An 11,377-nucleotide genomic window follows, 5' to 3' on the forward strand; every position below is an offset into this window, starting at 1 on the left:
TCAGTGCAGTGTGTTCTGTAATATATTCATGCATAGAAAAGCGATCAGTCATCCTGTAAGTGTGGAAGAACAAACACACACACAATGTAAGCAGCGACAAAGTGATTGTTAAGGAACAATACTGACTCGGTTAGACTTTTCTGATTGAAAAACAGTGGGATCAAATTAGGAACACCAATGCAAGACTAAAGGTTCTAATAATGAATTACGACATTCCCTTAAATAACAAAAGAATAAATAAAAATAAAGGTTTTATTGATGTATGATGTTTGATACAAATTTGAATGGGGAATACAGTTAGGGCCTTTAAATTTGTGTGTTTTGCCCCTTTTTTATACACTCTCAAAGAAGGAGTGTAGGAAGTACAAGACAGAGTCATAAACATGACTGTGCTAAAAAATACAAACAATAGCAACTACAGTTAATGAATAATGAAAAGGCAATCAAACGAGCTGATAAACCTTAGATCTAGAAGACCTAATAGGTACTACACAGCCACCTGTGATATTAAAGTGTTAACCAGATTACCAGTTACTATTACAGAAAACACTTCTTCTCACTTCCTGCAAAGAGAGAAAGTGATCCAGATCAGAGGGCATGCTAGCAAAGTGCTTCGTCAAATCCGGCCTGACTTTCCATCTATTTTAACAACTGCAGCCATAAGCAATCTTGCAGATCTATGAAACGTATCTTCCCCCTTCCTCTTGCCACAGCTGCTGAGGCAGCACCTGGATTTAAATTACTAGACTCCTTTCTGAATGCCTGATGGTGACAGCTGAGGATGGAGAAATTACCCACAGACCTGTTTCTATTCCTTCTCATGTGAGAGGCATCTGGGAAGAATAACTGTAAATTGTTTAATTCCTACATAACCACCACCTTAACAAGTTCACGTACTGCATTCTTATCATCGAAATCCACGACGATACCATACAGTACAAAAGTCTTTGACCACTTGTAGTTTGGTGATATTTTGTTAAGGAAATAGGAAACTTTAGTGGCCTTCATGAATAGTTCACAAGGACATTCGCAGCCCTTCTTTGGATGTTGGCTGCCTTTTGTTTCTGTTCTCAGTCAAGATGATTGGGCCCTGAGGACACCAGTTAATGATCGATGGCGCTCCATTGTTCTTTCTTCTGTCCAGGTATGTTTTTACTGCACTGGCAGTGTGTTTGGGACCATTGTCATGCTGATAAATTAAGCCGTTGATAATTAGACACTATTCAGATCCATGGTGGATCAAAATCTGAGAAAATCTAACAAATCAGTTTTGACAAGACCGCCACCTTTGACTAAAATGCTAACTCCAAACCATGACAGAGCCACCATCATGTTTTACAGATGCCTGTAGACATTCTGAAAAGGGTCATGTTCAAGGACTGGACTGAAACTGGGTGAAAAAGCAGTCAATTACCAAAGATCTTAGGCTACATTCACACTGCAGGCGAAAGCGCATCAAATCCGATTTTTTTGACCCTATGCGACCCATATCCAATCATGCTATGACAGTGTGAACGGCGCAAATCCGATATTTTCAAATCCGATCTGGGTCACTTTCGTATGTGGTACTGAATCCGATACATATCCGATGTTTTAGAAAGCGACTGCTGTTTGAACGGTCAGGTCGCATTAAATCCGTCTTTTACGTCACCGACACAAGACAGAAGCCAATTATCAGCACCAGAGAAGCGCCCGAGAAGACATCGCGAATGCTTCCTGGCCATCCAGTGTATTTGTCAGTGAAACTGTTGGGAAGACAACGTTGGGGAAACGTGAACATTTTATTTGTACTGTATAATCTGCAGATTCTGACAGAAATCTGCAACTATCCTTTGAAGCACCGCTCCTCTCTTAAACAGCAATAAGGATAATTATTAGGTTATTTACATTATTATGTAAATAACTTAAAGCAAAAATTGGGAAACGTAAAGTCCGAAGTCTTTATATTAGGGGCCATCTGTCAAACAATACTGTTTGCTCTGGGTCTAAACAGAGCGCGTTGTGTGTGAAGTCTTCTTTTGTGCATGCGGGCCGCTTTGAGCGTTCACACTAGAGCGCGTTTGCTGTCGCATTTTATTTGTAGTGTGAACAAGCAGACAAAAAAAAATCGGATTTGATCATAAAATCGGAATTGAGCATTAAGACCTGCAGTGTGAATGTAGCCATAGAAAGCCCTTCAGAAAGGTTGGAGGACTTGCTCAAGACCACTTTTAAAACAACTGCAAAAAAGTCTAGCTCCTTGGAATTAACAAATTTAAGAATCAAGCGATGAATTAAGACTTTTACACGGTGCTATATATGTCAGAAGTCTGGTTTTTATGACAAAAAAAGCATTTTCTAGCTTATCGAGCAACTATTAAACTCCTCCAGGTTTACACGGTCAATACTGGAAAAAACGGAAATTACTAAGAAAAGATGAGGTGAATAAAACATCACTTTATAATTAAAAAGTGATTTAACAGTCAGATTTTATTACTGCAGAAATGTGTGATTAAAGTAACAATATTGACTTTACACCATATTTTACTGGTATTTGACCTTCCCCCTGCATCTACATCCATATACTGTTAATGAAACGCAGCAGTAGCCAAGGGGTAGACATCCCCATCTAGTGAGCTTGGAATCCAGACTGTCATGAGAACAAATGTTGCATAATCAATAAAATGAGTAATAAAGCTGTTTAAAGCTCTATTAGAGTATAATTTGTGTAAAATATGTTCATTTTTCTCAATCCTGGGGGCTCAGACAGATTTACCTTTTTAATTTGTCTTTAAATGCATTTTCACGAGGTTGCTCGCTCATTTGTTTCCCTTTTTTGACATGTTAATCAAGATTTTAGGTTTTTTCTTTTGTAATGTGCAGGGGTGCTCATAAGTGGTCTGCAGGTGCACATTTGCTGTCAAAATAAAAGACGCGCACCAGATAAGAAGTTGCAACGCGTGTTTGCGTACATATAAAAGGCACTGTTTTTGTCCGCTAGAGTGGGATTTTCACGGCATATTCTGCACCACATCTCCAAGAATACGCACTTCTTTTGCGGTTCGGACTCCTGACATTTCTTTGGAGGTGGAGGAACACCAAAGTAATTGCTTAAAGGAGCTTGCTTCTTTGACATCTTTAAGAGTTCAAAACAAATGTCTGTCCTCCTCCAGAAAATCTTATGTACGCAAATGCGCGTTGCAACTTCTTATTTGGTGTGCGTCTTTTATTTTGACAGCGAATGCACATCTGCAGACCACTTATGTGCACCCCTGGTAATGTGTTCAAGTGGATGAAACAAAGAGGACAAAGAAAAAGAGTACTTTTGTAATTTCTGGCTAATTACTTGAAGCTGGACATCAACAAAAGCTGGGATCATTTTACATAACTTTTAAGAAGGAGTCCTGTATCATGCTCTCCACCTGGTCTACCAGCACACTGTACTCTGCTTCACAAATGCTGTGGGTCCTCTTGGCACTTTCTTTCAGGCATTTTATCATCTCTCTGTGCATTTCTGGTCGGGATGCAATAAGTTCCAGCTTCTTGAGCTGCTCAGTGGGATCCTCTGGAATATTTGGGATTTGCAAAGCTTTGAACACAGCGGGAGCAAATTTCCCATAGTGAGCCGTGGAACAAAACACTACGGGACACGAGCCATCCTGCAGCCTATCAGCGACGAATTTAGCCACAGCCGTGTGTGTGTCCATGACGTAGCCCGTCTGTGTGTGAACTCTCTGGATGGCGGCCAAGCAGTCATCCTCAGAGCACCAGCCAGACAGCACTTCCTGCTGAATCGTGCCAAGAAGAGGCTCGGGAACCTGAAAGTGCTGCTGTCTGTCTAAGCGTGTGAACAGGTCCTTGACAAGATGGCTGTTTCCGTCGGAGACGTGGTAGATAAATCTCTCGAGGTTGGAGGACTTCAGGATATCTATAGCGGGGGAGTGGGAGAGCATCAGAGACCGTCCCCGAAGATCGTACTGGCCTGTCTTGATAAAGTCAGCGATGACACGGTTGTGGTTGGATGCACAGATAACTTTTCTTATCGGGATGCCCATTTGTTTGGCGTACACAGCTGACATGGCATTGCCAAAGTTGCCAGTAGGGATGCAAACATCAATGGGATCGCCGAATTTGATGACACCATCCCTGCACAGATCCAGATAGGCTGATGAATGATAGACCACCTGAAAGAGGAGAAAAAGTTAGTAAAACTTTGCTTAATGTTGCAAAATAATACTGCCCTTGTGACTGACTAAAAATCACAGACTCTCAGCAAGTAGGTGAATTCCTGAAGGACAGCAAAACACCTGGATCAAACTTTTAGTGTTTTCACAACCAACAGAATGGGAAACACAATATAATTTCACTTTACAATAACGTTGTATTCCTGTTTCTGCATTTTAAAGAAAGACTACTTCTTTCACAAGCATACTGGGGTCATAGTTTGAAGTTTAGTTCCACTTCCTTGCAGCACAAACCAGAAATGGACACCACTCACCTTCAAAATAAAAGTTTTTTAAAACATGTTGGCTGCAGCTCTGAAACAACTTTTTTTGGTAACCATGGAAGTCTGCTGGCAACCAAAGCAATCACAATGTTGGCTACAAAAAAAGCTTATTAAATTGTAATGTTATAATTAAATGCTTATATTTATAAAAATCTTGTGATCATCAACCTACCTGTGGCAACAGCCGTGCCCAGTTGATGGAGTTGCCGGTGCTGAGGACTGTGCCGTACTCTACAGCGAGATGCCCTGTCAGCCCCGCCTCCCCAAACATCCTCTTGATATTTCTCTGGCAGAAGTCAAAGTCTGACAGGACGCTGACAGCCCTGGCATTGCCCTCCCTGTAGCTCATCATCTGGAGCTTCTGAATCTCACTCACTCCTCCCTCCGGGAAGAACACCAGGACGCCGGTGCGGTGTCTGTCAGTCCCGCTCAGCCTGCTGAAGCCACTGAGCACTGCACTGCCAGTGTCTCCAGATGTGGCTACCAGGATGAGGAAGTTGCACATGGGTGGGAGGCAGTAGGCAAAGAGCTGAGGCATCAGCTGCAAAGCGAGGTCCTTGAAGGAGGCGGTGGGGCCGTGAAAAAGCTCCTGAATGTACTGATTGTGGGCGAGGTGTTTTACAGGTGCGACAGCCTTGCTGGCAAAGTTTGACCCATATGCCTTGAATATCATTGTTCTGAGATCCAAAGCAGAGACGTCCAGAGGGTGGATGCACTTTTCAAGTAAAACTAACGCTCGCTCTGGGTATGACATCTCAACTAACCTCTGCCATTCGCGTGTGCCTATCTTTGGGAAGCCATTTTTGGGAACATAAAGCCCTCCATCCGGAGCCAGACCCTCCACAACCACATCACTAAAGTATATTTTCTGCTTGGACAATCCTGCGCTATCACATCGGGTTGAAATGAATGTTTCTTCATCACTTTTCTGGTATCTCTCCACAGCTTTCAGCACCTTCTCTGCTACCTCCTCCACTGTGTCTCCTGTTCCACACAGCACCCTTACATCAAGCCATTTCTCATAAAACTGTTTCCTGTAAAGCAAAATGTCCCTCATGGATACCCCTTCCTCCTGACCCACTATCCTGTTCACCTTCATGCTGGTGAGTCTCTGTAAGATGTCCTCACTGTCCACATCCAGGTAGAAGACCAGCCCGCTCTGTTTGACATGCTGCATTGCTTCAGCATGAAGAGGATTAGAGCCCGTCAGGGAAACAACACACCCAGAGGCCGAGAAGTTACACAAAGCTCGACCTTCTTCCTCCAAGAAACACCTTCCGCCAACTGCTGCCAACTTAGCGGCAACAGGCATCTTCCATGCCGTCTCCAAGACGTCATTATCAACATCTATGACAGGGAGTCCTAGTTTGTGGGCCACTATCTTCCCCACCGTAGTTTTTCCTGCTCCCGGAGGACCCATGAGCAGGATGTTCTTGTCTCCCAGGCAGGTGGATCTGGCAGAAAGCCATGATTTTTGTGTAGACAGTGAACTCAGGCACCATTTGGCAGCTCTTATTGGAAGCTGGCTTGTATTCAGTAAACCCATTCAGGAATTAAATGACAACTGCCCTTACCCCTGTGAAAAAGAACATATTTCAGTTTTATTTCTTTTTTTAGAACAATGGTATTCTAAGATTATAGTACACCTAAATTTACAAGTCAGCATGTTAGCTTTTTGACAGACCTTGAAAAGTATTATATAATCTTGTCACAACCCTAACATCTTAAAGATAAGAAGACACTGTTCTAAAATCATTATCTCTACCATTTAGACAATAACTCTTGTTGCTTTTAGATTGGCCCTAAAAAGCCATACTAAAGCTGTAAATGTAAACAGAATTTTTTCCAATCACATAAGATGGGTAATAATAGACCTATCAAGCATATATGCAGTTACATGGCAAGTACATTTAAGTGCACTGACAGGCACACCTCCCCTTTTTTAGTCACATGCACTGATGTCCAAATATGGTGAAAACTGTCCCACTTTAGGCACAGCATTTCTATGCCTTCTCCGTCATTGTACACAGCGAGAGGACCTAATTTACAATGGCAGCGAGATGATTATCAGGCAGAAGAAAAGATAATATCTGCTGAAGATATCAGTATCTGACTACTGGGAAGGTGGGGTTAACAAAATATCAGGTAACATCATAAAAACAAACCTCCGCTTTGATTTTATACAAGTTCGTAAGCTTGTTTAAACCAGATCAAGTGCATCTGTCCTTCAGATGCCTGATGTGAGAGTTTTAACCTTCAAACTTCACACGCAAACATGTGCTTTACCCCATATTCAGTCTGAGGGGGATAAACTAGAAAACTCGAATTCATTGCAAGGACTTTTTTTCATAATTCGTACAGTTCAATAGTGTTCAACAGCAGCATAAAAAGTATTTTGTTTTTAACGTAGGTCAGTTTGTTTCATTTAAATTGACCGTTAAGGTATAATTACAGATATCAGTAGCATGCTTAGATTTCTGCTTTCGAAGTTTAGAGAGGAAGTTAGCCGAGGAATTTAAAGTCAGCTGCAGTTGTAATTACCAAGCTCATAAGCTTTGATAAAATATCGTAAAAGGCTGGGATAACTTCTCGGCTTATTCAGGACACTCACAGATGACCGTAAATGAAATTGAATGAGCAATACACTTACGCAAATAACGACTTTCCATAAGCTCCACCTGCTAATTAATGACTTTGTAAATTACGTAATTATGGGATTTTGTTAGTTCACACAAGAAAATGAACTCTTTACGGCAACAGTCTCCACAACAGTCGCCATAAATAACTACGGTGAGCCTAAAGGGACAAAATTATATTTATCACTGGAAGCAAAAAAAAAGAAAAAGAGAAAAATTGCTTAACTATATATAAATTCAGCGACATTTTAAACTGTAACCAAACAGCTTAGCAGTTGTAACAATGAATGCGAAGTTCTAGCAAACATCTAGAAAAATCGACAAAACAAAGAGAAAATCTGAAGGCAAAGCAGAACTCTTTGCTGCTTTCAAGTTTGCCTCGAAAATTCCTACTTCTAAACACCAAACAAACTTCACGCGAAAATACCATATAGCCCTAGTAATCTTAAAGCAAGAAGACAAGAATATTTTTTTGCAATTTAATGGATAACGGGAAACATTTTACATTTGCAACTTTCAAAAATAACAAGATGTAACCCTAAATGAGACACTTTCCGACCGCTCATGAACGCAACATCTGCTGTTCTTGTTTCCTAGCAACTAGCCGGTGTCAAACAAATTTGGAGAATTTAAGGCTATTAGCCTTCAAAAGAAGCTACAGCACTCTTTCGTTAATCGCCTCTTTATTCATGATGTCTGAATATGTTCATCTTCCAGAAAGTGCCTTCAATCTCCTTCCAGTGGAAGACAAAAAGAAGGAAAAAGCGCCCAGGTAAATTGCTTCAACTTAGCTCAAAGTACGCAGTTAGCTTTAAACTATTATTTGGGGTAAACAAAACAAAACCACGACATCAGTTTGACATTTTACAAAGTCGTTGGTGTTTTTGTTTGTTTGTTTGCTTGTTTTGTTTTCCAGAAATAACTAATAAACTTGGGGTAAGTAGTAAATTGTAGTTTTACAGAGAATTTTTTATTAAAATAAAGAGAAAAGAAAAACAATCCTATAGCTTTGTTTTTATTTGCGTTTTTAAATGTTTGCTTTTAGTTTTATTGAGATTGTTTTTAGAGTATGTTTGCTCATTTTTATTGAAACGTTTTGGTGTCTGTTAAAGGTTTCTTTTTTTCCTTTTAGGTATGTAAAGAGTTAATTAGAGAGATTTTATACTTGTTTGATGTTTTAGTAAAGACCCTGGATTCGTTCCTTGTAAGCTTTTACTGTGTGTAACTGAGGAGACATTACATGCAAGTAGCTTGACTCTGGGGGTGGGAACCCAGTCCTGTGTTAGACATTTTTACTGCGTGCATGCGCAGTGAACTGTTCGCTTCGAACAGGTATGGTAAACCCCCACTGATCACGAGAACACTAGTCAGATGTTCTACACTACTGTAAATTTCGATTAGGTCGTAAAACAGATACGCAGCTTTTGGACGGTATTTTAAAAAATAGTATAGGGGAAAAAATCTAGTATTGTGTAATAATGTAGTTGATTTAATGTTCTTTCAATTTGTTATGTAAATTAAAATGAAAAACTAAAAAAACTCATCACTACCTATTTTGTTGACGAGTTTGACTTAAAAATAACAGCAGAAAAGACTAAAAATAGTCATTTATAATATAAAATTTTGTGAGTACAGTATATCAATTCAGTTTTCTTTTATTTTAAAGCATGGTTTTCATTTATTTTTAATTAAAAAATAATAATTTTGTTTTTAATTTTTTTTTAGTGATTGCTTCAACTAATGTGTTGCTTTTTCTTTTTTCTTTTTTTCAAGGTATGTATCAAAATTCAGGCCTGCAGTTATGTTGGAGAGAAAACTGGTGAAGGAGCCAATAAGGACGATGGGACCTGCCAGAGTGGAGTTGCCATCTCCAGAGAATTTCCTCAAGAAGCATTCGAAAGAGCCCAAACTGCCTGAACGTGAGTTCATGTGTCTGACCGTTTTATTAGCGTGTGGGTTTGCCTTGAGGTGGTGAATATGAGCTTCTTGGAATTGCATGTTTCAGAGACGCAGAGCTCCACAGATGTTCATAAAACCTGCTCTTTCACTGAGAGGAAACCTCCGGTCCCCAGAAGGAATGACAAACCACTGATGGGAATTCACACCAAGAGGGACTTTGTAAAGGATACACCTGAACTGGTGCCAATGAAACCACAGCCTGCATGCGTAGACACCAGCAAGGGGCACAAACAGGTGCTGGAAAACTCAGGGCTTGTCCCAAAGTTCATCACACGAAAGGTATTTTCCTACAGTTGCTACTTTCAGTCTTTTAAATATCAACATAAAGCATGCTAGAATAATATCATGTTTATATTTGCTCATAAAACACACCCTGCATGAAGGACTTTGGTAGAGTACCAGCGTACCTCCAGCAGCGCAGCGAAGCAGAGAGGAGGGCTCGAGAGGAGTATGAAAACTTTGTAAGAGCAGAGCGGGAGCAGAGGGCCATGAAACACATGACAGAGGAGGAGAGACAAGCCATCCTGAAGGTAAATAGATGCAGGGGAACCATGCTGGATCTTACAATTTAGTGGATTTAACTTGAGTTATGCAGGGTTTTGAACTTCAGTTACTCACAACACAGTGAAGCTGTAGGATGACAGTTAGATTGTTCTCAGTCAAAGTAAATGTTGACGGTTCTTTGTCAGAGTACAGTTTTTCATTTAAACTTTTGATTTAGATTTTTCTATATAAGGACTTACAGTAAGAAGTCAGAAGACTAGCGGGACCGTTGATATTTAACTTTAGATCCTTGATTTCTCAATGTGGGCATCATTATTTTGTGTTTAAGCTTTGCCTCGTGTGAATGGGTGATATGGTATCCAGTGATTCATATGGCACAGAACAATGTTAATGTTTAGCCATTAACACAACACAGTGTCTGTCCCTGTGCGGGATATGAGGCACAAAAACTGAGATCTCTGAGATCATTCCAGCAACATTTTCCGAGTTTACTTATAAAAATGTTCACAACTAAACTTGTATAAAGTGCATGTAACATCAAATTAATTAGAGCTCTCATACTTGTGTATACTGTTTTTTAGTTCAAGAGATTTCTCCTCTTTAACTGCTGCACATGCAAAAATGTACAACAATACACCAAAGCCAACTCTGGCTGCAAAATACCAGTTTTCCTTCCTTACTCAGCAGGATTTCTTAGATAATTACCCTCTGTAACATCTCTGACTGATGCCTGTTTACTCAGAAAAGCTTTGAATACAGATAGTCTGTCTTGTGGCATTGATGCATTTCCTTCCCCAAATCTTCTGTCCAGCGCCTGAAGGAAACCTGGGATAAGCTGCATCACGAGTATCAGGCCCTTCCCCTCATTATCGACACTATGTCACAGAGGGCCACCAAGGACTGCCTCGAAAGGCAAATGAAGCAGCTGGAGGACGACATCGATTTATTCGAGAGGTTCAAAATCATCTACATACCTAAAGATGATTAAACTCAGCAGTGATGAGATGCAGTGTAGTGAATGTTGTTATTTGCCCCATTCATCAGGAAAATAAACTGGTTGATTTACTGTATTTTTTTTGCAGTGTCAGTTCATTTTTTTTACAAAGCTAATACAAAATATAAGATTTTTTTCAGACAAACAACACTCACATGAATTTATGACTTGGGCCACTTCCATATGTAGTCCAAAAACATAAATTTGTTGTGCTGTGTCATGACATGAGAGAAAGTTTTGGCTGATGATGACAAACTCTGCTGTTTAGTTCCCTTGAGATTTTAACAGAGGAAGAAAAGCTCAAAACATAAATCAGGTTACAAGCTCAACACAGACTTCCTTTAACCCTCTTGCTCTTTTAAAGCTATCAGGGGAAAATAGATTACAAGGTTGTTGTTGTTTTCCAGCATGATCTCAGTTTAAACTGACTTTTGTGGATGAGTGCTGGCAGAAGATCAACCCTTAAAATACTGAAACTATGACTGTTACCTCCTGCGCTTATGTCCCCTCCAACGGTTGGCCTTTTGAGTTTGAAGGTTGTTTCATGACTAAAGCCCAAATGATGCAGGATTTTTAAGAGCAATACTAAATTCACTATTTTGGGCATTTAAAATTATGATATATCAGCCAATACATTTTTTTCTTTCAGTCACCTGTAAGATAAACATCTTTTTCTTTCATTTGTTGTGTAGCTGCCAAGAGGGAACTTGCAGAGTGTCCTCTTTGGGGGAAAGATGCAATGTCAACACTCATATCATGGTTGAACAGTGTTTCTCTGATGTTGTCATTACTTTATAA

General features: G+C 40.1%; 2 protein-coding genes across 2 annotated transcripts; one reads left to right on the plus strand and one right to left on the minus strand.

Moving 5' to 3' along the window:
• Positions 1-259: 259 nt before the first annotated feature.
• thnsl1 (threonine synthase like 1) lies at positions 260-7,381 on the minus strand. The gene is made up of 3 exons (XM_006799239.2): positions 7,137-7,381; positions 4,659-6,062; positions 260-4,163 (listed from the first exon to the last, which is right to left on the minus strand). The coding sequence occupies exons 2-3, from the start codon at positions 6,030-6,032 to the stop codon at positions 3,360-3,362; spliced, it is 2,178 nt and encodes a 725-aa protein (XP_006799302.2). The 5' UTR covers positions 6,033-6,062; positions 7,137-7,381; the 3' UTR covers positions 260-3,359.
• A 283-nt stretch (positions 7,382-7,664) lies between these two features.
• On the plus strand, positions 7,665-10,655 carry enkur (enkurin, TRPC channel interacting protein). The gene is made up of 5 exons (XM_006799238.2): positions 7,665-7,894; positions 8,896-9,041; positions 9,128-9,360; positions 9,465-9,611; positions 10,397-10,655. The coding sequence occupies exons 1-5, from the start codon at positions 7,665-7,667 to the stop codon at positions 10,571-10,573; spliced, it is 933 nt and encodes a 310-aa protein (XP_006799301.2). The 3' UTR covers positions 10,574-10,655.
• The last annotated feature ends 722 nt before the right edge of the window (positions 10,656-11,377 follow it).

Source organism: Neolamprologus brichardi, chromosome 9, assembly GCF_056152115.1.
Source record: "Neolamprologus brichardi isolate AB-2024 chromosome 9, ASM5615211v1, whole genome shotgun sequence".
Lineage (NCBI taxonomy): Eukaryota > Metazoa > Chordata > Actinopteri > Cichliformes > Cichlidae > Neolamprologus > Neolamprologus brichardi.

What these genes read in the sequence shown, in the direction of transcription:
- thnsl1 (XM_006799239.2), bottom strand. Translation starts at nt 6,032, where the DNA reads ATGGGTTTACTGAATACAAGCCAGCTTCCAATAAGAGCTGCCAAATGG. An exon ending in GGGCACGGCTGTTGCCACAG is followed by an intron (nt 4,164 to 4,658) that starts GTAGGTTGATGA and finishes CTCCTCTTTCAG; the next exon opens with GTGGTCTATCATTCATCAGC.
- enkur (XM_006799238.2), top strand. Translation starts at nt 7,665, where the DNA reads ATGAGACACTTTCCGACCGCTCATGAACGCAACATCTGCTGTTCTTGT. An exon ending in AAGAAGGAAAAAGCGCCCAG is followed by an intron (nt 7,895 to 8,895) that starts GTAAATTGCTTC and finishes CTTTTTTTCAAG; the next exon opens with GTATGTATCAAAATTCAGGC. An exon ending in CAAAGTTCATCACACGAAAG is followed by an intron (nt 9,361 to 9,464) that starts GTATTTTCCTAC and finishes CCCTGCATGAAG; the next exon opens with GACTTTGGTAGAGTACCAGC.